Genomic DNA, 27,698 nt, shown 5'->3' with positions numbered 1-27,698 from the left:
TAATATTAAATATTACCGTAGTAATATATGGTAATCTTGTGTTACAGTAGCCGCCATTAGTGAATCGAGCGGAGAAACACTGAAGACTGTTTGCTGGGAGTTCTTAGTACAGGCTATGTCATGTACTGGGACCAGCCTTAATACATTTCAGATTGTGAAACGTGCACTCCTTAAATAAATATTACTTTAATTACTGACTGTATAATTGTTCTTTAAGTACTATAAATACGTAATTTCAATTAATAATGATATGTCAAAATGTTAATTTAAAGTAAGTAAAGATTTAAGTCGTCCAATATTTATTAAAAAAATATAGAAAATCAAATCAAAATTACCTTTCGAATGTACTGAATAATATGGTTATTTCATTACTTAAAAGAGTAAATTATACAATTCGTAATAACTTTTAGTTGTTTCCATGTAATAATTATACAAACGGTAATATTTTATATACAGCGGGTAATCAAAGGGACGTGCCACAAGTTGTGTGAGGAATGTGTCTAAGAACAATACAGGCACCGTTCTGTGAGTGATATTACAATGTGATTGTGTAAATGAACTATAAGTACATTAGTTTACAAATAAATCGATCAAAATGAGATATACCTCTCAATTTTGGTTTTGGATACCGTAATTTTTAGTCTGTATCTTTTTTTAAGCGGTTGTAAAAATAATTTTGTTTTAAGATTACGTAAACTGCCACAAGTGCCTTTTTAATTAAGATGTCTGTATGACTGGAACTCAATAATTACTTTTTTAATTTCCACATTTAAATATGACATTGACATTTCTAAATACTCGCCTTTGATATGACTTAATTTTAGAAAAAATATAATACTATTAAGTTCTTGTTAATAGCATCATTTTATGTATTATATTTTTTTTTCACAGCGACTGGATCGCGTCTTTTAAAGAATAAATTTTTATCTTAATTTTTATTTTAGTCTCTTTATTTTGTTACTAGTTAAGTCTGTTTTAAATATTCGAAATTTATTTATGTAATATAATAGATACTAAAATTAAAAAGTTACCATAGATTAAAAATAATTTGGCAGTTTAGTTTTTAATAGGGGAACAGTGAACTTACAATTCTGACATCACTTGCCTTTTGTAGCTATTTATTTTATGCCAATTATTTATGTATGAGCAAATGTTTTCTCCTAAATTGTCTTAAGAAAAAAAAATATAAACGAACAAACATGAATGTCGACTTTTATTTTCATTCCCAACACCGATTTCATACAACAAATATTCACTAAAGACACCCTATATAAAAAAAACTATATAATAAATTAATATAATTATCAATCAATTTTATTTATTTTAAATAAGAATGTTTCTGGCTTGTAACCATTTATATTTCGCTCATACCACGAGATACAGAAAAGTAGTAAATATACATATTTACCAAGTTTTCAATTATACCACTAAGTATCTATTCAATTGTGTTTTATAATTTTGAGCATCTACATAAAACACTCATTTAAAATATACATTTTTTCTTATAATTTAATTAGACTTCACTGGTAATGGACTTGCTGTGACATTCTTTGCAATAAGCTTTGCAAACATTCCCACTGATAAAATAAACATAAGTCCTGCTGGCATAAACTTTCGGCTGTTGTAGTATCTGAAATATACAAATTTCTTGAATAATATGTTATACTTAAAATAGTCAATTGTATAAACAGAAAAGAAACAAAATAAATAATGGAGACCATTGTGGTGAGTGATGACTCAGTGTTTACTTATCGCGATGGTTGTGGTGATGATTCCCACTTGGGGAAATGAATCACTTAATATTTTAAATCAATTAAATATATATAGAAATTATACTAAAATGTATTTACAGTTGTTCATTATTACCTGTATCCCATAAGACCTCCGAGAGAAGTAGTAGTTCCTAACATCAATGTATAATTAGAGGGGTCCTGGCTTAATTGGTATGCACCTACTCCTGCAACCCAATGTTTATAAAAAAAATTTAATGATATGATTTATGTTATAATAAAATAATTTTATTATTTTTCTATTAAAGTATTTTATAGAAAAAGTAAATTAAACAATATTATTGACTACCTGGTTTATAAAATTATAAACAAAATAAAAAAATATATAAATTATTATATACAAGTATCAAGTCTCACCTAAAATTGATCCAAATATGATACCTGCTCCTAGTGATGGAATAGAACCTAAAAAAAATGCAACAAAGATTTTAAATAATATTGACAATAAGGCAATAATAATATTGACAAAATTATAATTCTAATCCAAATTTCAAAATCTAAACAGCTGACATATCTAGTAATATGTAGAAAGATTTTGCTTCTACTTCTGCTATTCACTTCATAAGTAAGTTCAAAATCAACAACACAATTGGTCTACGCCTATTAAAATATATTTAAAATAATAACAATTAGATGGTGTTCCACTGCACAACAAATTATTTGATATTATAGACAACATCAAAATGTAATTTACTGCCTCATCCAGATGCTCATGAATATTATAAATTTCTTGAATTAAGGTTTAAAGTAGGAACTTAGCTCTGCTATTATATTAATAATAAAAAAATAGGAGGCTGTTGTGGCGTTCCAGCACAAGGGTATGACGCTACAGTTGTGGGTTCGATCCCCACTTGCGGAAGTGAAATATTTATTCACATTCATATTTCCATTTCTTCACTCTGGTGTCACAGCAAAGCGCGGCCTTGAGTTCTGCCACTCAACATGTAATGCCTCCAGAATTCTGCAGAAAGTGGAGAACAGAGTGTCTTAACACTAGGTTCCCTCTGCCTACCCTGCTGTGCACGGGATACAGCATGAAGCTGATTTATTTATTTTTATTTATAAAAAAATAGTTGTATAACTAGTTTTTAGGTTGCTAAATTGTTTAATAGTTGTAACATGGAGCAATCCAATATATATTAAACAATATCTATGCGTTTTTTTACTTATCAGCATAGTAAACAAATAAATAATAAATATTTAATTATCTAAAATTTTAAAACCAAATTGTATTGAATGAAAAGATTCAATAACTTTGTTATATAATCTTAACCAAAAGAAGTTGTTTCTAGATATCCCTTAAGTCTTTAAAGTAGCATATTTAAGAAAATTCTAGAAGTTTAATAAGATAAATAATTAAGAACTTTAGATAGACCTATCTTATCAGAAAAAAATGAATACATTGTTTTTAGATTTAAGCTATAATTTTTTCAAATAACAAATAATTTTAATTAAATCAGTGTAATCTATAACTGAATTAAATTTTCAATTACTTCATTATCTTTAAATATTTTTTAATATCAAAAATGAAAAAAAGTTACCAGCTTTGGCGTAGCCCATTATTCCGCCAGCTGCAACAGTAGCAGCATATGCAAAACTCAAAATATCAACACCCATTTTATATTTGTTTATACAAATTAAATAAAAAATTTAAACACTTTCAGTGCAATCGCGAATTACTAAATTACTAATGTCAATGACATAGGACTTTTGCCAATGTGACAGATTTGACAGCTGACTTGAGGTAGCAGATACTCAATTAAGAAAATTATACAAGTATAATCACAAAATAAATTTAACAAAAAAGTAAATTACGAGAAAAAAATATTATTTACAAATTTTAAAACATTTAATAATACAGTAAAACATATCTAAATAGATTTAAATCAAATCAACTTCACACTGTATCGCAGCAGGATAGGCAGAGGGAATCTTGTATTATGACACTCCGTTTTCCACTTTCCGCCAAAATCTGGAGGCATTGCGTGTTGAGTGGTGGAACTAGACAGCACCCTTTCCTCCACACCAAAGAGAAGAAATGGAAATAGAAATTTTAAATAATTTAACCAGAATTTATTTGAAAATTCATATATATTCATATATATTTATGTTAAAGTATTAAGTGTTTTTAATATAATTAAATAATAACATAAAAATTTTGAGATTACTTCTAAGCTTTCAGTTTCTGGCTAATTTCTTTTTTCTGACAGCTGACAGTTAAGCTGACACTGAGTTCTGTCTTCTAAGTTTTGACAACATTATTTCACAGAAGTTTCACTAAATATTTTTCAGTTTGATTCTTTTATTTTAATATAAATTAAAAGTAATCCAATAAAAGCGACTAACTGCAAATGAAACCATAAATTGCCAATCATACCAGATGCGTCACTGAAAACACTTCTTTAAATGCAAATCTACATGATAACACAAAATGTCGTCATGATTTACAAACGTACGTCATTTCTATTTAACACAGCATATTGAACATATCTGCACAAGGCCACTGAAATAAGGATTTTACTATTTAGTTTATCATCGACACCGGTAGCGATTGAACGTTGATTTTTTTGCATTACTAAAAAGCTGTAGAGTAGATCCTTACCTATAATAAATTTGTGTAAATTTTGATCAAATAATAACCAGAGCTTAAGAATTATTATTAACAATGTTGAAAAGCGCTTCAAAAGTGACTATAAATACCGGAAATGTTTTAAATCTTATTGATATCAAGAAAAAAGCTGGACAGAATGTGACAGAAGAGGTTAGTAGTGGTATATTTTTTCTATAATTATTATAAAAATATTATATGTAGGTACGTTAAAAAACATATTGTAACGTTTAATAAATTAGAAGGTCATAGGAAGTGTTTTTTCTTCCTATAAGTTTATATACCTTTTTTACTCTTTAAACTAATGATGCAACAAATTCACACTGTAATCAACTAATAATATTTAAATTCAAACAATGTATAATAAAATTATATTTGATGTGGCATTGTCTTCATTAATGATTATTGACTAAACTGTCAATATTAATTTACTTATATTTCATAAAATTTTAATATGAGTCCCTATATTTTATGTTTATATTTAATGTATTACCTGTTGAACTTGAGTGTTTGGTATTTTTGTTACATAATAAAAATGGAAAAGTCAAATACTTATATAGTAAATACTTTAGCATATGATTTTTTTTTAAATATTTAGTTTCGTGACAGAAAATGCAATTGTTGTAAAGTATTGTGGATTCAGTTTAAAGAGTGGTGGTGTTCCAATACTTAACATGCAATGTCTTTAAGGAAAAAAGGCATGGCAACATCGAGTTCCTACACTCAACATGCAATATCCTGAGAGAGAGATAAGTAAGGAACAAACAAAGGAGATTTTATATGTTAAAAAAGATACAATGTTACACAATAAACATTAGCTTCCATCTGCCTACACTTTTATCTGTGAGATGCTGCATGAGAATATTTTTTTATTAAATCTTGTGTCTAAAATTTACTTACATATTATATTGTTTATAAACATACTTTTGAAGAAAATCAATCGATCACTATGTGCTAGTTAGTAATTTGTATTTTTAACTGGTATATTTGAACTTGTATTGATTTATTTTCCTTAAACATGTTTTGTGATTATGTGTGATATAAAATCTGTATGTTGTATTCTATAGTATATAATTTTGCGTCATCATGACTGTGCAGGTTTTGTATATTGAAATAGTTAATATGGCTTAGTCATTGATGGATTTATTCTATTTATACTTTATAATATAAGACTTTTTTAAAGTTTGTAAGTACTAGAGACACAAAGTATGGATCGCCTAAATATCCAAATATAGAGCTGATGTATTTCCAAATTTCCATAAAAAAACAATAATACAGACAGACAGATACAGCATTATGTAATCCACGCAAACGAATGAACGAAGAGGACTGTGCGGTACAAGTTCAAATCTCATTAAAGACATACAATGTAAACGTAATTTAATGTCGCAATATAATTTATAAATCACAAATTGTAAATTATCAACAGCAGTATCAATAATTGATTGTGTGTACTATGTATTCTGGTTTTCCTAAAACAGTTTTTAACTTAATTTTATTTATTTTTATCTATTAATTTTGTGGTGAAATAAGTATGACATTTACAAAATTCTCAAGGAAATATTTAACGATTTCTCGAAATTTAGAAGTCTTCATTTGTACTGTACAATGTAATTGTTTAGAAATGTTTCTATGCAATTATGTTTCATACTTATGCAATGTTTTACTCTATTTATGCTTCAAGTTCAACTTCACATAAATTTTAAGTATGTATAAACACCATTGTGGCACAATTAGAATGCATCAGACCAAATTCGACAGTAGTAGGTTCGATACAATATTCGTAAATATATAGGTACTTATATTAATACCCAGCGGAGCAACCTCGGTTAGATTTTGTCACCCAGAATCTGTTTAATTAATAATATTTTTAATCTCTAATGATATTATATTAAAATAGTACAAATATTATCCACATTAAAATGTGACTCATTCACTATTTATAAAATGATGTCTTAAGATTTTACTTTAATGTCAACATCCCCAATGTTTATCTTATCTCATATTATTTAGTTAATTAGCTAAATTATTAATATTTTTACGCTTTCAGCTATCTGAAAGTATAAAACTAACGCTATCAGAATGGACCAATCAGAAAAATCACATCCAAAACGGTACAGCACATGCAGATAACTCAAATTACATGGTGGTGTCCACATCTAATAATGAAGTGGTGAACATAACGAGGCCTCACGATGATGTGCAAAACAAAATGGAGGAGGAGGAAAGAAAAAATCTAAAAATTGGTGTCAAAATATTTATTAATGAAGATAGTACAACGGCCTTGAAGGAGTGCTTGGAAAATGGTTGGTGTTATTTATTTAGAAATACAATCACTATCACTAAGAGAATTCGCCGCACTTTGCCTCGACTACAGAGCAAAGAAATAGAAATATTAAACATTTAATTAACTTGAATCGAACCCATAACCTGCATGGGTTCATATTTATATTATAATAATTAAATTTTCCTGTATTTTATTAAAAAAAAAAAAAACAGTTAAATCAATTCATTCGATTTATTTGATATGATATCTTTAGCAAATTTCTATTATCTTTGACACATAAAGCAATTTAGATTCTTAGGTTCTTCGATTTAAGACGAATTGTTTTTGTTACATCATCTAAGTAATACACGGTACGATATTTAAACGTTTTTTATATCGATTGTGTTATTTTACTGTTTTTACTTCAATTTTAATCAGAATATTTACTGATTTATGTAACAAATAAAAAAATGTACTTATATGTGGATACTAGTTGTTATTTCATATGTTAAAAAAATATTATCTATAAAAGCATCGTTTATATAAAAGGTTCATTAAAACTGTAAAGAGGAAGTAGGAATAGAAATAGACAAGACAATGATAAGATTAATTTAATTAATAGATATGATAAGATAATATGTAGCGTGATTCAATTATACATATAATTAATAATCATCAAATCAAATGAATGATTCGAAACAGCCATCACGATAAAAGAATAATATTTTGAAAATGTATAACACTCGCGGAAATGTTTACAGTTTTCTGGTTGGTGGTTGTTTAGCATAATTAAACAAAGCGCTGTGTTTAGTTCCGCCACAGGATTTTTACAAGTAAAAACGAAAAATGAGGAAAGAATGGTCCCATGACCACGAGGAAAGAATGGAATGGAAATGGTCTATGTTTTTATTGTTTTTCCACAGTATACAGGGATTCTAAGAGATAAAAAATGATTCTTATCTTTTGTATTGCTTCTTATCTTTATGATTGGTCTGAAATTACGACGCAATAAAATTAAGTCATAAAATTGTTAATTTTCTGATGTTATCTATATCTAGTGTCTATTCTAGTTTTATTGGTAATTTAGAATTTTCTCTAGTACTTCGAAGTTCTCGCGAAAGTATAAAAAAAAATGGCGTTTAGTAAGTATCGAAATTAACAAACATTAAAATACGACTAGTTGTATAATGAAAATGTATAAATTCTATAGAAACCTAAGTTTCTTTGATTTCTTTTTAGGAAATATAGTATTTAATATTTCCATTTCCTCGCTCTGGTAATGAAGTAAAGCGGAGTACTTAATTAAAAGATTACTTAATTTCGTTATTCTCCATTTATATATTCCCTTGTTAAATGTAGGTCGATGGGTGAAGGCAATACGATAAATATATTATTGGATAAATAAAAAAAGAATTAGTTATACATTTCATTCGATACACAAGTCAATAAGTTTTTAATAAGTGTCTCTAACAACAAGTCAAAGCGCGGCGTTAAGTTCCGCCACTCAACACCCAAAGCCTCGAAAATTAGACGGGAAGTGGGGAATGAGAGTGTTAACATTTGGTTCACTCTGCCTACCCTGCTATATGAGGGATATAGCGTGAAACTGAAAAGACTAAATATAAAAGTATTTAATAATAAAATGTTAGTTGTTATAACTAGAACATTTGACATTGAGAGTTGTATGTGGAATGAATTTGTAAAATAAATATTTGTTACGTGTTATCGTAAATTTGTATTGTCATTTAGTATTATCTTGTTTCATAAATCTACTATTGGATCCGAACGCAGTTACGCCCGCTTGAACTATACGAATATTTATTGAATATATTTATGAAATTATTTTCAATTTTCAATAGAGAGATGCGTTAAGCAAGCTAATTTTGGGTGACGACCTGATTGCGTAAAAGACAGACAGACAGACAGACAGACAGAGTTACTTTCGAATTTATAATATAGGTATGGATATACATCATCGAGACAACGCGGTATGTGCATTACTATGTACGTACGTATTATGGATATAAATTTAGATATTTCATTTAAATCCATATATATTTTGTGTAAAGCCCGGCGTTAAGTTACGAGTATATAAACAACAGGTACTTCAGGTCTCGAAGAAGTCGGTGGTGCGTGGGTAACGCAATGTCTTAATAGGGTATGCGGGATACAGCATGAAGCGAAAAAGTGGGCATCGAACCAACAATCTGTCGAGCTCATCGTACCTGTCGTACATTCGCACGCTTGTGCCCCACGAGTGTGTGCGCCACGACTGGCCTCCTTGCAACGATCAAGTAGAAGGATAAACCCATTGACTAGTTTAATTAATCTTATCTTGCTAGTTCTATATATAAATGTAACGACGTATTAGATGAGTTTTTTTTTTATTTCTTATTAGCAATAGTAGTACGTGGCGTGACTTTTTTAAGTCTTTTCGTATTGTATATACTTAATATGTATTTTTTGCTAAAATTGTCGTACTTCATAAAATATATAAAAAAATTTGAATGAATAAATATGATTTAAAAAATATTTTTGTTTTCTTTTCAGTTTTTACAGCACTACGCACAGAACACATAGAAAATGTAATATTGTCATACAATCCTGATATTCCGCATCGCGAGGATGCTAAGGACGATGCGAAAGTTAACAGTACGTTTACGAAGGCATCCCCTATATCTTTACCGAATGATGTTGGTAAGTAATTATTTTGTGTTTATATCTTTATATTTTATTAATCTGTTTATTTGTTCATTAGTTAATTAATGTAATTAATTAAAAAAATCAATTTGTAATTAATGAAATAAAGAAACAAATAAATATTTTTTAAATTGTTATTACTATTGCCGACTAACTTTACCGATTTTTATATGTATTTCATTAAGTCTTTTTGATTGTGATGAGATAAGATTATTTTTATATTAAGCATAAATATAAATGGGTAAACTTTGAATTAGATCTTTTAACAATGTGAAGGGCGGCAATGGACCAGAACAAAGCCTTGGTCTACATCTCGCTGAGCGTTTCGTTTTGTGACGTCACAGTGCTAAAATAACAATACGATATCTTTACTATATCTACTTGGAGTTTTTTAAAATAATGCAAAAAAATACTGAGCTAGATAACATTTTTCTAGTTTTATTAATTCTTTGAGACAATTTGTCTGTTAATCTGTCACTTTCAATAAAGCAGAAATAATAACTTTAGTTACTATGTCTTGAATGAATGCTACACCTTTTCCCAGTATATATCCATAACGCAAAATTACCTTCAATTTAACGTTAGTATTAAAAGAAAACTAGGTTGGTTAACATTTTGAAAAAAAATATATTTGTTTTGTTCTAAAGAAATATTAATTTATTTATAATACATATCAAATAATGTTTTTTTAGTATATGTCTAATGCTTTGAGTAGATCTTTTGGGTAACATTTCCAGGCTCTTTAGCTAAAACACGTAAGTTACTGACTGACTGACGTAATACGGAAGAAGGAAGGAACTTATTGGATCGTTAGGAAATGTAGGGGAACATTAAAAGATTACCCAAAATTCCTACAAGAAAGAGAAAAGTAGTATTAACATATAAATATATTTTCTTATTTAATATTTTCAGTGCGCATGTCCAGTACAGAAATGGAGCCAGATAGTGAAGCGGACGCACGGAAGTGTGAGGCCATACTGCCTGGCATTAAAGTTTTGTGGGCGGTACTCGAGGAATATGTTAAAGAAGGTGAGTTACAGATAAAACATATTTTATATTTCTTTTTTCATGTCCCTTTTTAATTTAGCATGGCAAAGGGAACCTAGTGTTAATATATGTTGTATTGGAATCTGATCATATGAATAAATGTAAATTTATATATTCATTGTTTTGAGTGAGAATTTAGCAAATATGTAAGTTAAATATGATATAGATATTAATCCAAGTGTTAAGTAATTTTAATCTGCATTTCGGAACATGTTAAAGACATCTACCCTTTAAATGATGGCACTTTAAATACATTTTTTTTGTATAAAATGTTTTATGTTCAAATATTATTCTCTTTTATACTGAAGCTCCATTTACAGAGCACTATATTACTTACTTCGTTTAAAACTTCAAACACTTAAATCTTTCTGTTCCTTTCACACTTCCATAATTATATTGAAAATTATGTTCAAAATCATGTATAGATTTTATGCCAATTTTATATCTTTATTAATATTAAACGTTTTATCGTTATCTTAATGCTAGCGATAATAATAAAACATTATTAAATTATAAAAAATGACTAAACGGTATCTAAATCATTTTTTGTCTTGGGAGTAAAGTATGATCGATGACGTTACATTTAAAGCTGGAAAACAAATGAAAGTCGTTTTTATCTGTGAATAATTTATCTTTTTGCTTGCCAATTTGTTTGCATATATATATAGGGTTTACTCGATTGTTATATTATATAGTTACATATGAGCTCCACATTATATCTTGCATAGTAGGGTAAAAAAATAGGAACATAGTGTTGCGTTAGGTGAAGTTAATACGAGTGTGTCACTGGCTTTATTTATCTCTTCTTTTACTTAATTTTCTTTCCTCTATTTTTCTCCAGGTCGCGTCCAACAGCTAGGCGTGGCGGACGTAGGTGGTGGTTGTCTATACAAACTCCACGCGTGGGCCCACATCAAGCCGAGCATTGCCCAAATTAACTTGGCCTCTTGTTGTGTGGTACCACCAGCTTTGCACACCTTCTGTAAGAACAATGATGTGCAGCTACTTACTCATGGTGATCCGCCTGGTAACCATTTTTATTTACTTTGGAATTTTTTTTTCATATAATATATAGGTAGTTTTATATTTCCAGCTTCAAATTATATCCTGAGTAAAGTCGGAACCTAGTGTCAGAACACTCCGTTTCACATGTTCCGTTAATTTATAGACACTGCACATTGAATGGTGGAATTAACCGCTGTGCTGTGTCTTCTTCCCAGAATGTGAAAATGAAAATAATTCATGAGTGAGAATCGAAAGCAGAACCGTAGCATTTGAAATCAGACACTGTGCCATGATGCACTTAATAATATATTATATTATTTCAATTTATTGCAGATTTCCTATCACTGGCAGCCGTAAAGACGTTGTCAGATGCAGGCATTGGTTGTGATAACCTCGACTGGTGCGCCCGATACCAAGTACATATAAAATGTAGGGGAGTTTTAGCACTCAAAGGATATGTGTGTAAAGCTACACTGGGAAAGAAATAAATACAGTTTATAGCACGGCTGATGAGTCGTGGCCGCTTGATTTTAGCTAGCCTAACTTACGGCCACATCATATCGGCCGTACTGTATGTGTTATAATTAATTATTTATAATAAACGTGATATATTATTTGCCATTTTTGTTAAACTTGAGATCCAATCGATATTTTAAAAGGATGTAATTAGATGGTAGCGAGAGTGTGTCTTACTTATTATAATGAATTGAGATGTTTTAAATAAGATTTTTTTATAAAATAATTGTCGTTTGTCGATAATTAAAAAATCTGTATAGTCACACTTTCGTTTTCAATATATTTATTTATTTATTTATTTTACTTTACAAAATAAATGAATGCTTAAAACGTAAATATATTTATTAATTTTATTTGAGAGTACTAGTTTATAAATTGATTATTAAACAGCCATTGCTTTATTACATAAATATTTGGATTATGTATTTAACTTTTTTATGTTATGTATTTTTTTATATTCAGTATTAAGAAAAAAATATTTGATTGGATCTCACTTGAACTTCTTAGCCCTGTGAATTTAAAGTACTTAAAAAGTTCTTTATTGGTACTTATGTTTACTTGAAAATTATGTGCTTAAAAATCAAATGTAACGCTTTTTAGTTTTTAAAAATGAAATTACAATAAGTATTTTATTTTTTTACATTCCCTGTGTCTTTGAATGAAATGACAATTTTAGCTAATCTGTGACAAAAATATTCAAGATAGCGTCTTTTACTTATATAATATGTACTTTGCAATGAATATACAAAAAAAATGTATTTAAGCTAAATCACACATAAAAAGTGAAATTATACATAAATTTTATTAAACAGGACGGCTATTAAAATACAGTAAGTTTTATTAAATTATTATCATTTTATTATTATTACAGTGACATTAACAGTAATTTATATGTCTGATACATATATTAGTATGATACACGCTATATATTAGTATGATACATACTAATATATAGCGTATATAAAAAAACTTCCAGTGCCTATGGATTTTATTAATAATAAATCCTTTTGTAATCATATTTTTAATGCAGTTTAATATTGTTTTTTATTTCCATTATGTGTGAAACACAAAAAAATACAATTATAAACGTTATAAATATAGGAAACTAAAGTTTTTTTTATTTACCAGTGAATGTTCGAAAAACCATCTTTATTTGTTTACCAACTATAGTTGGTATTTTTTTTTAATTAACCAGATACAGGCTTTTATAGTAAGATATATCATTCATACTATGAAAATAGTAAATTTATGAATTTTAATATTACTTTTAAAAAGAGATCTGACTATTCGTGTTTCTCTTCTCTCTGCTACTTGTGAAAATTTTAAGCTTACTTAAAATTATTTAGTAATTAGTGTTACCAGTTAAATTGTATTTAAGATGTAACTCGACAGTGTTGAAATTAAAGTATATGAAATGATATTCTTTCTTTTATTTACTGCTTAGTATTTTGTCTCCTTAAATCATTCCGGAAGCAGTCATGGCGAAACGGTATTGCGTGTGACAGCAAACGCGACGGTTGGAAGTTCGAATCGTAGTCGGAGGAATGAGTGATTTTTGCTTTCACGCTCTGGCAAGATAAGCGGGGCTAATATCTCGAAAATTGGACAAGAGAAAGTGGGGAACATAGTGTATTAAAAATAGGTTTTCGTTGCTTAGTGTATATGAAGGCAGCGTGAAACTAAAAAAAATGATAAAATCGTCTCTACTTTGTGTAATTTTTAAATAAAAAGATGGCTAATGGAAAAGGCTAATCAAAAGATAATCCTCGAAACGTTGCGTGTTGACTTGCGGAACTCAACGCAGTATTGTTTTGTTATCAGAGCTAGGAAACGAAAATAATTAATTCTCCCGATTGGGAATCAAACCCACAACCGTCGCGTTTATCACGCTTATTCCGTAACGGCCTATATTTTATAACTATAACCAATAAATTATTAATGTTAATTATTTTGAAATGAATAAGCATTTAATACGCTCGAAATTAATGTGTGTCGTTTTGCTTATTCAAAGTAAGATATACTCGTATGTTAGTACTACAAATTAGATAAATATTCAAAAGTTATTATATAAAACTTTCTACAAAGACCTTTTAAAATTTATATCTCGCATAATTCTTTCCTTGTGGAAGACCACCCTCATCTTACATATTATAAGACAATTAATATTCTAAACGACGAAATGAAGCGAATAACTCTTACGTATATATGTAGGTATAATATGAAATAAAAAGGGGTTAGCAGGATACCGGATATCGCCTTCCGCGGCGACCCTTCGTTTCCTGTGAATTTTTATGCATCACATTTTACGCATTTTTATTGAATCAGCTGCGAAAACACTGTATTTTTTCTCTTATTATTGGCTTTTAATTGGTTGTAATTAATTGAATATAGATAGATATAGGCCAGTCTTGGCGCAGGTGTACAAAGTGTGTCTGAAAACCTGATAGGTTGTGTGTTCGATTCCTACTCGGGGGAAAGAATTATTATTCATCTCTCATAGATGTCTATTTCAAGTTAATTAATATTAATTTATTAAAAAATTGTGTTAACATTAATTGAACATCAGGTAATACAAATTACAATAATTTAAAATATAAATACTGGTATTAATTTACTTTCAAAATGAATTATTATTTTTATTATATTAAATATATTACAGAATTCAGTAAATGTGAAGTAATCGAATTATCGAAGGTTGCACAATGGAGAGTTGTGTGGAAAGCGGGAAATTGTGCGGAGACAATTTTGGCGAGATCTGCGCACGCTTCACTGTCATGGGGTAGCGTCAGAAAAAATATGAGTAATAAACTTTTTAGTATATATTTTGAGATTCACCTTGTATCTCACATATGACAGGATAGACAGAGGGAAAGAGAAATGAAAAAGAGGGAAAAGAAACACTAGAGCAAAAAAATAAAATATTAAATATTTTATTTCACCGAGTGGGAATCGAATCCACAACTTGCCGCATTTACAGTCAGACACCTGCGCCACTATTGGCCCTCATGAATTGTTTATGAAATATTATTTAAAAAAATAATAATCAAAATTTAATAAATTTATAAAATTTAAACTTAGGTATTTATTTAACATAGGTACTTATTATACAAGCAGTACAAGCCCTGAACGCGATCATGAGCTTTGGAGCGCGTGTGGTGTGTACCCATCACCGTGAAATTGTCGCACTCTTGCTTTCTCGTGACGTGACGTGAGACGTCCTTTCGCTTTAATTGTTTGATTATTATTGTCATTGCCGAGGTGGCTGACCCCCTAGCAGCTACTGTGTGATGCATTCCGTTAGCATATGTTTAGATAAAGATAGAGATTTAGTTTTTTTTTTATGGTTTGGAAGGCAGTTCTTTTCAGCATAACTGACTTTGAGGCACTGGTCGCTTTCTGTAGGACTGACGATTCAATAATGCTGGTAATGGCTTAATGGAAGAAATAATATTTTGATTTTTATTTGTGTAAATTATTCGGTAATTTGTGGAATAGAATAGGAACATTTCGAAGTTTAAACGGCCTGTTCTTATATTTTGCAACATTTTAGATATTATTTGAATTTAATTTCGAAGGAGGGATATAGAAGATTTAAATCCAATTATAAAATTAACGTTTTAGTGAAGTGAAAGCAAAAAAACAAGGAAATATAATAACTAATTGCCTTCAGTGTCATCATATTATCTGTATCTGGGTATTGTATTATAAAACGCAACAATTAGCACCTCACTATAAAATTTCAAGAAATAATTAAGTATTATATTTTTTTATTTAGCCTTGCCATCGCATACTTTAATAAATACTTTTATGGTATTTACAGCCAGCACGAACTTATCAAGATTAATTTTTTGGGGGGGGGGGGGGGGGGGAAGGTTGGTGGAGTACGGTCCCAGTATTATCAAGAATTCTGGGGTAGGTAGCAAACTATTCTGAAGTGGGTATACAAATATAGCTCCGTATATAACCTGTATTGCCGGCCTACTCGCTTTAATTTTGTATACAGTATTTTCATTACATCAGCCCGATGTGCTTGCCAGTAACACCAGGATAAGGACCAGGTATATTCTTATTATCTAAAACAAATTCATAATTAGGATAGAGCAAACAAATTTAAAATTATATGACAAGTTAGGTCTAAATACAGGGTGAGTCATATTGAACTTTCCGGTTTTGGAAGGACGTTGCACGAAGAAGGGAAGGAGTAGAAGGGTGGGGATGGTGTCATTAGACGCGCCATGACATGCAGTTTTAGTGTGAGCAATGGCTTGGTCGGGACAACATCGTGCGTTCGTAGTTGAAGAGTTTATTAAAAATGGCGGCTCCGTGATCACAACACAGCGTGCGTTCCGTTTACATTTTGCTATTGGTCGACGTGATCCCATTCCCACTGGACCAACAATCAGAAATTGGGTATCAAATTTTAGAGCAACATCATCAGCATTAAAAACAAGACCACAAGGCCGAATTAGGACGTCAACGTCAGCGGAAAACGTGGATAGAGTGCGGGCTTCAATTCAACAATCCCCTCGGCGTTCTGTTCGGAAACATGCCGCTTCACTAGGATTATCTTTCAGTAGTGTCCGCAGAATACTGCATAGAGACCTTAAATTTCAATTCCAACAAGATGGTGCTACAGCCCATACATCCAGGCGTTCAATGGAAATCCTGCGACAAATGTTTCCCGGTCATCTCATTTCTTTGCGAGGTGACGTTGGGTGGCCGCCGAGATCACCTGATTTAACCCCCTGCGATTTCTTTCTCTGGGGTTACCTGAAGGAAAAGGTGTACACGCATCGTCCCCGAACCATCGATGAACTGAAGGCTGCAATCACGGAAGAAATCAATGCTATTCCGCTGAATATGACTCGACGAGTAATGGACAACTTCCGGGAAAGGCTTCAGCAGTGTGTGGTCAATGGAGGTAGACATTTACAGGATATCATTTTTAAAACCAACTAAATTAAAACTGCATGTTATGTGCTTTCAAACAATAAAATAATTTTTACTGCATGTCGCTTTGTTTTTAATACACACCTTATTGAAATCGGAAAGTTCAATATGACTCACCCTGTATAAATACTTAAAATCCTTAGTCCTTTGCAATTTCTATTAAAATGTCAAAGTGTAATTCTAAAACCGAAATTCGAAAATCGAAATTCTTAAAAGTACCTAATCTCCTGGTTGAGATCGAATCCACAACCATCGCGATAACAAGCAAATGCTGGCCCATTGTAACATGTTTGCCACATCTTGACATAAAGTTCACTCTGCCTTTGCCAAATTATGCCGATATTTTTTTTCATGCATCGCTCTGGTAACGAGGCAAAGCTTGGTGTTGAATTCCGCCACTCAACACACAATCCCTCCAGATTTCGGCGGAAAGTTGGGATTGGAAGTAACTTAAAGTGAACAAAGTGTACGTACTTGACCTTGGTCCCCGGGGTCCGATCAGCCTACTCTGATATACCCTGATATGTGTGGGATAAAACGTGAAGCTAATAAAAGTAGGTGTCATAAATTTTGATCCAAATTGCCTACTTGCTATTGGTCTCGATATTAATGATAAAGTTTATGCAAATTAATTAAGCCAAACCGACGAAATGAATCATTTGTACAATTTCAATGGAGACATTGACAAGTGAAGCACGTGGCTGCAAGAGGAACATTGCTTTAAACGGACGTATTTACGAATGAAAGTTAAATTATGTTTTATACTTTAACCTCGACTATATATGGTGGTATCAAAATGTATTAATAACTTTAATAATAAGTAATTATTAACCATGAATGTGGTTTTCAATTCCATTCAGCTTTTGTATTTCAGAATATCTGAACCTATGAGGGAATTTTTTTTTTCATCAGCCTATCGCCGTCCACTGCTGAACGTAGGCCTCCCTCATCAAGCGCCAACCAACCCGGTCTTGGGCTTCTCGCATCCATGAAGTAATTAACTGGGTAAAAACATACTACACGCATTTAAGCTGTCAAAAACAAAAATAATGGAAAAACTTTACCAGTTTTCCCAAATAGAATAATTATGCTGAACTTGAAATGTCGTCGTCGCGTCCTGGCGCAGCAACACAACATCTTACTGTAAGCTGGACCGTTGTGGGTTCGTTTCCTATTAGAGCAAATGATTTATTTTTAATTTCTTTTAAATAAAAGTGTAGTGTTAAGTTTACATTAGGCCTGTTTTGGAGAGACAAATGCGGAATATAAGAAAGATACTCTTTAAGGTTAAACAATTCAACGTTCACATAAGCAGGAAGTGAAAAATCTAATTATTTGGCCCTAACTTAATTGCGAAGAGACAAAAGAGCTCTAGAGAAAATTCAGCAAGGTTTGAACTCCATCAACGACTAAGCCCGTGAGTGACTGACTGACTGACGACATTACAGGTGAAAATGTGTAAAATATTTGTTTATTGTAAGTAATGTAAGTACATCACAATCAAGATGTTATCTGGGGCGTGTTCGTTTTACACTCGCATCCATCAGCCGCGACCGAGCTGTTTGTTGCGAAAGTAACATTACTGTTCTGTCATCGAGATTTCTTTGAATCAACAGTTCTAGTGAAAACAACTGTTGTGTTTACCTACTAGTATGAGAAACAAGAAGAAGCGGATATGAATGCAGGTTATGGTTGCATCTTCAAGTCCTATTTGAGATAATTATATGGACATTTTAAATATATATTATAGTCAGGTATAGGTGTTATTTTAAAACTTAAGCTTATTTAGCTATATATTTCTAGATCCAAGTAACTTTAGATATAAAAGGCTTAATGCCAATCCATAATTATTAAACATTGATTAAAAAAACTGTAAATAAGTAGGTAGATAGGTAGGTACCTTGAGAGTGTGGATGAGCTAATAATTAATATTTAACTGTGGTCATTTCAAGAAAAAAATCAAAATAATTACAGGTATAATTACTGATACTCAGGAGATTCATTCATTCAAACATTCTAAATGTTACAAAGTAATGCTGATCTACTCCGTAGGTATCTATAGTCGTAGTAGATACCTTAAAAAAAAGGGGCTCGGGCTCGCCCACCGAGGGTTCCGTACAAAAATTAGAGGTCTCGAGCTGTTTCTGAAATTCAAGCTTACCTAGGCTAGATTTCATCCTTTCATCTGATACCTCACTTGAACTAGCGGCTGTAATACCAAATTTTGCCCCCCTTTTCTATTATTTTTTAGGATTTAACCACAAATGTATAGTTTTCAGATTGTTTTTACATAGTGAGTTCATTATTTTGATTATGACTAATATCAAAAGTTATAGCAATAATGCGGAATTTGGAACAAAAATATTCTTATTATACCTACACAAATTAGATAAATTGATTATAAGATAAATCTCTAGCTAAAACACATAGTTACTCAATTGATTTGAATAATAAGTAATACAAATGGGTGACAATATCGATTTTGTAAAATTAATGAACGTTAAATCAAAGGCAATCGTTTGTTATAGTTATTCCATAATATACAGGTATAATAAACTTCTTTCTGCCTTCTCTGTTATGTGAAAAAAGAATAAAGTTGTTTTTCTCTTTTTCTTGTACTTAATTTGATTTTAACATGACATATTGCTGATGACATATTATAATAAAAATGGTATAAAAATCTCCATAGTATTACTATTTAATAGTTATAGTTTATATAGTTTATTTTACAATAAATATGTATCTTTGATAATTAACGTTGCATATAAAACTAATATCAAGAGTAAAACTCAATATCTATTGAGTGCACTTCAACGATAAATAACATAAAAACAGCTATGTAAAAGTGATTTCCTCCTACCTAAATATATCTGGGATGGACCAAAAATGGCCACGTCTCTCAGTCCAAAATAGATGTAAACAGCATTCTATCTCACTTTAGTTAATATATAAACAGCATGCAAGAAAGAGACGAGAACAAGATGCAGTTTCACAGCTAATCAAACGTGTCCACTGTCCGGTTGCGCTCGCGCATCTTAAACGAAATTATCTTTTTAAAGGAGTTTTTTTTTATTTTTTTTGGCATTATAAATTATTTTAAGAAGGTTTATTTAATGTATTTGTTTATTAAATTGTAATTTTCAACTTAACGTATGTATTAAACTTTCAGTTAAAGCTCATTTATCTAGTAAGTTTAAAATTTTGTTACATTTAAGATAAATTTGAATCAATATGTGTCTTATGTTACATACTTAGAGCTTAATTTTCTTTGAATTTATCTTGTAGTACTTAAGTTGTATTGCATTTGTTAAAATTCAATGAGACCAGTATCAAGTCACCTGCTATACTATCGTTTTCCTTTTCTTATTTGTGACTTGTTGTATATGTAAGAAAGAGTAGGCTATATTCTCTACATATACCCAAGAACTGATGCATACATTTGTTGAGTCAACAGGTTTTGCCAGATGCTGTCAACAGTTTATTGAGAGCTTTTATAAGTCTTTAAATATATTTTAATTATTATGTAAGTACTTAGTTATATTCGATTAAAATCCATATATGATTTTGTATGAAAAATAAATTTAATCACATTTATTTTGAGATTACAAAAATCTCACCTATACCAATGTTTCTCGTATACTAAGTTGACTAATATTAAATAAATATTTTATATATATAAAGAAGATTTTCTATTTAGTTATTTATGACACATGTTATATGCATTATAGTATTACAAAAGTTATAAGCTTTTGAACTTAAATTAGTATATAAATTGTATATTAAGAAATATTAAGTCACAAGGTACCTTACGTTTCAAATGTTGACCACACCTGGATCTACAGTCCCTCCGTTCTGAGGTGCGCGTGCGCACCAGTCGATCGTGCAACCCGCCGGCGCGAAGTAATCGCGGCGCGTAAACTTAAAATATATATATAAATATAACATCTCGGAAACTTTTTTAAAAATATTTAAAAACATTTTCGTGAAAGTGCTTTTTGTGTTTACATATTTTTGTGACAACAATTTATTTAGAATAGAAAGAAGTGTAGTGACAGAAAGTTAATTTCGTACTAAATAGATAATACGTGTACGAATTTTTGTACTCTGCTGTGGAACTCAAATTTTGATTATATATTATTTGGTAAGATCCTTTTGTTTTATCAATTTGTTACAATATGTATCGTATAATGTCAATATTTGAAGAGAATATTATTTTAAGTAAAGTGTATGATTTTTTATTTATATTATTTTTATAATGGACCCTTTGGTCTTCTGGCGCAACTATGTAGAGGTTTAATGCATCTGAAGTTTAGCATGTATCTATTATTTAAAACGTATGTAATTATACATAAACTTGCAGATTATATGATTAAAAATGAAGTACAAGTTTTGTATTTTTTTTTTATATACTTATAAGTTATAAAAATTGGACATTTTAAAGATTTCTGTCATTAGGCTCTAGAGTTTATTATGATATGAAGCTTTCTCAACAAAGCTCCACCCCGAAAGGGCCGTAAAAGAATAAAAATATCGTAAATACCTATTTGTATTTAAAATATGTATACTATAATTTAATTTTCAGTCCACGACTAAACTAACGAATCCACAGAACATTTCCTACCGCTTTATAAATTATAAAATAAATGTATTCAACCTTTCGACCCCTATTTTAATATTTATACGAAAACACGAGGTTGAACAAACTTGCAATGAAATAAGAAATTTTAGAATTACTGCTATATTGTTAAGTTTAAATATGTTAAGCAATTAAATTGACAAGAATAAATATGAACGGAGTGTTTTATCACTAGGTTCCCTCTGCCTACTCTGTTGTGTGATGGAGGATACAGTGTGAAGCAATAAAATAAATAAATGTTTTTATTAATTTAGGAATATATTATGCTCTTTTTTTACTTGTATCGTAATTTATTTATTTTTCTATTAAATTGATAAATTTGTTTGCTAAGCAACCAACATTTGTCTTCTAAAGCGGAGGTAGAGGTTGCTTCCAGTTCCATTAGACATTTGAAAGCTTAAATTATAGTAATCTATAAGTTTAAGGTTTTTTTTTAAATATATTCCTTTTTTCATTATTTCATTATTTTGACGAAAAAGGAGCGATGGTATCAAAAATATATGGTATCAATAATATCATTCAATATATTCCGCTTTTGGACATATAGAGTATAGTATGGTGGGTGATGAAACCATACGCGCATCGCTTTACCAAGTGGACTCGACAAATACTGTATTATTCCAAATATATCCTTTAGGGTGGATTGATCAAATAAATACGACCTTCAATTTCAATAATCCCAATAGAAAGTAATCTAGTAGAAAAGTCAATTCAAAATAGTTGAGATTAATTAAAAGTAATTTCTGAATCTAAATTTACATTTTTCTCACGATAGTTAACCAACCACGATAAAATCTCTATATAATATAACAAAAAAAATATATATATTATTATTTCTAGAAAAGTTTATATTTTAAAGCAAATTGTTTTTTTGTTTAAATAATGAATAAAAATTAGTTCTCTATTTTACATAACGATACCTACAGTACAGGATTGCGTAGTGTTTCAATTTTTAAATATAATATATATTTGTACTCGAGGGTTATAGTAGATATAAAAAAAATATTTGGGATATAGATATTTATATTGCAATAAAAACTTTTTATTCTACTTACTCTCTTACTTACTCATTTTGCTTTTTTCATTGAAGAAATTAAAGGTGATTAAAAAATAATATCTCCGTACGAAGCAGTCCTTTAGTTACATTCATAATAGGTATAATTAAAGAACTGTAGTGTAGTGTAAGTGTAAAATAGTTATTTATCTACTTTAGGTTTTCAGTTCTACTGGCGTCATTATTTATTTAATTTATTAATTAAAATTATAAATTTATTAAAATAAGATTATAATGTTGAATGTGTTTGTTAGTTTTTTTTATATAGTTGATTTTGCATATATATCTCAGATGGAAATATGTTAAAAAAATATTATGCCAATTAAGACTACGTTGGGACAGTATGTGAGTAAAACTCTTTAGTAACAAATTTTGTCATCATCGTTTTGTTGAAAAATTATGAATTAGATATATTAAAGTACAAATTTAATATTCATAATTTTTGTTTTAAAATATAATAAAATTAAAACTAATTTCCAACACATAATAAGTATATAGGTATAAGATACATAGTTAAAAAGGATTGATGGCAAATATTTTACGTCTACTACTTACCACTAGGTTCCCGTGCAGACATGGGGACCTGTAACAATTAATTAATAAATTTTATTTACGCGCATATCGTAGAATAGACAGAGGCAATCTACTATTAAGACACTCTGTTCTATATAATTTTCAACTTTCCATATAATTTTCGAAACATTACACGCTAACCAAATTCTTCTTAAAGCTCGCGGCTAATAAAAAAGCATGTATTTCAGTCGGCGGCTCGTTTTAATTCTTACAAATCGAAAGTAATTTGCTCAAATCACATTATTCGCTTATTACAATTACATGATAGGTGTTTGCAGAATTGCTTTACAAATGTGGTTTTAATAAAAGATGGCTAAATCTGATTTTCTAGAATAAAAGTAGCCTATAGGTATAATTATAAAAAAATCTTCTGGTACTAAGAGACGACTTACTGGTGGTGGTGCCGTAGAACCATGAAGTTTGACTTCATGAAGGAAGAGCTTTCTTGGGGAGAAAAAGGGAGCAGTAAAATAGGAATGTCAGACATTCAATTCTTATCAATTTCTGTTCTTTCTGTACCTATCATTTACTCATTTATTATTTAAAGTATACCTTTTAACCTACTGAGAGGTTATTTAATAAGTCCTATAAGTAATAACATAAATAATCAAAGAAATGAGGTGAAATGGAGTTATTAGTCACACATTACTTTATATCCTACGGAGGATGTTTTTTATTAGGTCGTCACTAACCTAAACATTTGGCTTGTTTTAGTTGGAACGTACGGATACCTCTTATTATTATATTGAGATTTATAACATTGGATAACTGTAAATACTTTTTGTGAGACCAACGGATGAGCGTTTAAAATAAATTCTATGTTGTTATTTAAAAAAAAACCTAGTTGGAAATAGTTTACAAAATATTTATATAAAATTTCTTGGGATATCTATTAGAAAAATTATAAATTTATCAGATCGATTGTGGCCCAGGGGTATAAGCGTGTAACTGTACTCGGGACACGTTGGGTTCGATTCCCATTCGTCCCAAATATTTAACATTAATTTCTTCGCTCTGATGTCGAAGCAAAGCACGGCGCTATGTTCCGCGACTATAGTAACAAGCAATGCCAAATCGGCGGAAAATAGACAGCGGACTGTCGGAGTGAATATAAAAAGCTTAGATAGCAACAATTATTTAATAAATTATAGCTACTATTATATTTTTATTATAATTATTTTATTATTATTTAATTATAGTTGCAAAAACTTGTGTTCTCTTTTATTGATTATTATATAGCTTACTAGAAAAGTAAATCATTAGTAAAATGAATTTCATATCCTATAATTTCATATTGATATAGAGATAATGCATATTTTATTATGTTTTTTTTTCTTATAAATTAGGTATATGCAAAAGATTACTAGACTTACTCGTAAGTGTTTAAATACCGGATCTGCAAATGTAGTACATACCTAAAACTACGAACAGCAATAAAAATTGTATTATGTTAGGCGTTTTATTTAATGGAATGTTTGAAAATAATACAAAAGCTATATATAGGTAATAGTATTTGTATAATTTTCTAAATAATGCAGGTAATTAAATTTAATTTATTTTAAAATGAAATATAGACGAACTTTAAACTTTGACCTAGACAAATAATATTTGTAGCTAATATTTTATGATTATCTCATCATCTATAGGTACATTGTTTGTACACTTGCATCTTTTGAAGCAAAATTAGAAAAATAACATCTAAAATTTTAAAGACCCGTACAAAAAATATCTTAATTGGCCTTCTATTCGACTACCGGTGTTGTCGAGTCTAATCTTTATCGATGGTAGCTGTCTAGTGTTTGGTAAAGATTTTTGATAAGTGAAAGATTGTATCGATGTTAGGAAAACAAGAGAGTGAGAGAACAAAAGCTAAATTAATAAAATTCACACATCTAGTTATTATATTTATGTATATAAATGATGATATTTTTTAACATTGTATCGGTAATTGAGTAAGCAAGTTTGTTTTAAAAAATATATAAAATAAAATAAATATATTTTATCAGGCTTTATATAATTTAATAAGAATTCTAAGTTATATATAATTTATAGTTTAAAATTATTAGTTTAGAAGCTTATGTTCTATCTGTGAAATGGAAAAGGTTTTGATATTTGTTTTTTTTTATATGTAATAAGATATGTGTAACTTACAATCCAACAGCAAGTATGTAGCGGTGTTGCCAGATTTTACCTTGGAGAAAAGCGAAATTTTTAAACTTATCTTATTATTGTGATGGATAGCAATACAAGACATTTACATAATAGAAAAATGTCAATATTAACATACTTACCTATAACAGAACAATATTTGGTTTTGTTTACTCTTTTCTTTCTCTGAAATTGTTACTAACTTTTTAAAACAATAAAATAAGCAACGCTGGTTTTAAGGTTATGTAGCTCTAGCTAGCTTATATAATTATCTACTTTTAAGTTTATAAAAACATATTGAATTCAAGATCATGTCTTGTAATAAAAATAATGCTCTAAAAATATGACGGAATTTACTGAAAAATTATAAAAATATTTAATATTTCAGAAATCATAATTGTCTGTACATAAAATTATTGTATCTAAATATAAATACGGCGTTGAGTTCTACCACGCAACACGCAATGCCTCCAGAATTCGGCAGAAAGTGGGGAACGGAGCGTTTTAACACTAGGTCTCTGCCTACCCTGCTGTGTGCGGGATACCGCGTGAAGCTGATATATATAAACATAAATAGGTATAATATTAATACTAGAATATACATTTTCTTAGTAGTCTCAGTAGCAATTAAATGGAAAAAGGTAAACAAAATGGCCTTACATTACAAATTCCTAAAATTATGTATTACCTACAAATAACCGCCATAATCGTATATTTTATAAGTGATGATTCTGCATATAGTTAAATGTCTATTACATTTAAATAAACTGTATTTTATAAGGTATAAGATTCAAAATTAAATGAACTTTAAAATCTAATTTAAGTATAGCGGTTCGTAGCTATATGCTTAATGTGACAAAAGCGGACACACGTTTTAGTGACGTCACGACCGTAAATCGCTATTTATTATGAATAAAATAATGAATTGTATAGTGGTTTTCCTTATCTGTAAGGTACATCTTTGAGCTTTAGAAAATAATTTAACTTTAAATTTTTAATGAAGCTTGTACTTTACAATGTATCAATAATACTGTTAAAGTACAAACAGTTGAATTGGTGAAAGTTTTATTCAAATTATAATTATTAATTATCAAACTATTTCCATAATTGATTCTTTTATAAGTTCAAATAATATTAGATACTTTGTATTTACGTTTATGAATTACTTCAAATTCGCATTTATTGTAGGTACAACATAATAAATCTACCTGCAAAATAATCGCAAACCATTTTGTTAAGTGGGCACTTATTCATCTCCGGCGATACTATCGTATACAAGGGATCAGCCATAAGTCACTTGTAATCTTGTTCATGACGAATTAAGTTAAACAATAATATAACAAATTAAATCAACACATTTTAAAATATTTTTTAATAAAAATTAACGGTGTTCGTAACGCGCAGGCGCGGCGACGCGTCGCAGTGCCGCCAACATTGACAGCTGTCAATCAGATTCAATATGGCCGCTCGGCCGGTTTACAAACAGGCTGCTATCTCAGATCTGATGCCAGCTATACCAGATATGTATTAGATATTGAAGAAGCTGTGTTTTGTAATATCAGCTTTTTGGATTAATACCGATTATTGTTAGTTAAATAATATTGATTGAATTATAGATTAGTTTGTGATTACTTAAAAAAAATAATTTAATTTATTTGATTAATATTTATGGGAGGATTTAAAATGGTCTCCAATCGAGGATCACAACGATTCGATTAATGAGTAATGTCCTATGTCGACATTGTACAAAATATGACTTTTGTACTTTGGCTTAATTGGTTAAAAGGATTTTTTCTTTTAAGTAGGTACTTTTGATATGGCTTTATATTATTTTTACGGGAAACACAATAAAATATTTTTTATGTAATGTAAATAAAATCGAAGAGAAGAGCTGAAGATCGAGCTCAGTGGCGTGCCATTGGAGAGGCCTATGTCCAGCAGTGGACGAGGACAGGCTGATGATGATGATGATGATGATGAAATAAAATCGGCGGAAAGTGGGGAACAGAATGTCTTAACACCTGGTACCATCCTATATGCGAAGACGAAAAATCAATAATATACGAATATAAAATAATATGCAATATTTACACAATTTATGTAGGACCAAGTTATATTTTATTCTTGCTACTACTAAATCTTAGCTTCTGATCTCTTAATCTTAATGCATCTTGCCTTTATACTCCATACCTATTATTGATCAAATCAAAATCGAGATATATTATACAAGTTGCAAAAAACTTCGTTTTAATATAATAAATATAATTTAGCTTACAGCCAATAAAACGACCAAACGATAATTGATATTTGTAAAATCTTCCTATAGAAGCACTATCTACTAAAATAGTGAAGAAAACGAGTTACGGTATATGTCAGAGATGTGAAATTTCACTTTATAGTACTTT

At 29.7% G+C, this 27,698-nt stretch overlaps 4 protein-coding genes across 6 annotated transcripts in view; 3 read left to right on the top strand and 1 right to left on the bottom strand.

The window, feature by feature from the left end:
* The window catches only part of sona (sol narae metalloprotease), a 111,063-nt gene extending 109,859 nt beyond the window's left edge, over positions 1-1,204 (top strand). Inside the window, exon 16 of one of the 2 annotated variants that reach the window (XM_085194600.1) lies at positions 51-1,204. In XM_085194600.1, coding sequence (XP_085050726.1) covers positions 51-60 — 10 coding nt within the window. In that variant the 3' untranslated portion in view covers positions 61-1,204. Of the gene's footprint in view, positions 1-47 lie in introns of both variants that reach the window. The other variant, XM_085194599.1, reaches the window with a different exon arrangement.
* On the bottom strand, positions 1,197-26,664 carry LOC146533426 (transmembrane protein 14C). 2 transcript variants are annotated; one of them, XM_085194604.1, is made up of 5 exons: positions 26,521-26,664; positions 23,128-23,155; positions 2,148-2,195; positions 1,867-1,957; positions 1,197-1,630 (listed from the first exon to the last, which is right to left on the bottom strand). In XM_085194604.1, exons 1-5 carry the CDS (start codon positions 26,581-26,583, stop codon positions 1,510-1,512), a joined length of 351 nt encoding a protein of 116 aa, XP_085050730.1. In that variant the 5' UTR covers positions 26,584-26,664; the 3' UTR covers positions 1,197-1,509. The 2 variants fall into 2 exon arrangements, with proteins under 2 accessions (XP_085050730.1, XP_085050731.1); XM_085194605.1 differs by lacking the exons at positions 23,128-23,155; positions 26,521-26,664 and adding an exon at positions 3,332-3,504.
* On the top strand, positions 4,028-13,352 carry Gclm (Glutamate-cysteine ligase modifier subunit). Its single transcript, XM_085194602.1, has 6 exons — positions 4,028-4,551; positions 6,449-6,704; positions 9,215-9,361; positions 10,277-10,393; positions 11,253-11,438; positions 11,750-13,352. The coding sequence occupies exons 1-6, from the start codon at positions 4,456-4,458 to the stop codon at positions 11,902-11,904; spliced, it is 957 nt and encodes a 318-aa protein (XP_085050728.1). The 5' UTR covers positions 4,028-4,455; the 3' UTR covers positions 11,905-13,352.
* The window catches only part of Sox15 (Sox box 15 transcription factor), a 95,649-nt gene continuing 88,690 nt past the window's right edge, over positions 20,740-27,698 (top strand). The window contains exon 1 of the mRNA XM_085194601.1: positions 20,740-21,023. The gene's annotated coding sequence lies outside the window, so the exon portion shown is untranslated. The remainder of the gene's footprint in view (positions 21,024-27,698) is intronic.

The sequence above is a fragment of the Heliconius melpomene genome, chromosome 12 (assembly GCF_056956725.1).
Source record: "Heliconius melpomene rosina isolate 202511_hmr_F chromosome 12, ASM5695672v1, whole genome shotgun sequence".
NCBI classification, from domain to species: domain Eukaryota; kingdom Metazoa; phylum Arthropoda; class Insecta; order Lepidoptera; family Nymphalidae; genus Heliconius; species Heliconius melpomene.
This window is presented reverse-complemented; position numbering and strand designations above follow the sequence as displayed.

What these genes read in the sequence shown, in the direction of transcription:
- Gclm (XM_085194602.1), top strand. Translation starts at nt 4,456, where the DNA reads ATGTTGAAAAGCGCTTCAAAAGTGACTATAAATACCGGAAATGTTTTA. An exon ending in ATCTTTACCGAATGATGTTG is followed by an intron (nt 9,362 to 10,276) that starts GTAAGTAATTAT and finishes TAATATTTTCAG; the next exon opens with TGCGCATGTCCAGTACAGAA. An exon ending in TACTCATGGTGATCCGCCTG is followed by an intron (nt 11,439 to 11,749) that starts GTAACCATTTTT and finishes AATTTATTGCAG; the next exon opens with ATTTCCTATCACTGGCAGCC.
- LOC146533426 (XM_085194604.1), bottom strand. Translation starts at nt 26,583, where the DNA reads ATGGCTGATCCCTTGTATACGATAGTATCGCCGGAGATGAATAAGTGC. An exon ending in CATATTTGGATCAATTTTAG is followed by an intron (nt 1,958 to 2,147) that starts GTGAGACTTGAT and finishes ATTGGGTTGCAG; the next exon opens with GAGTAGGTGCATACCAATTA. An exon ending in GGAGGTCTTATGGGATACAG is followed by an intron (nt 1,631 to 1,866) that starts GTAATAATGAAC and finishes TGTATATTTCAG; the next exon opens with ATACTACAACAGCCGAAAGT.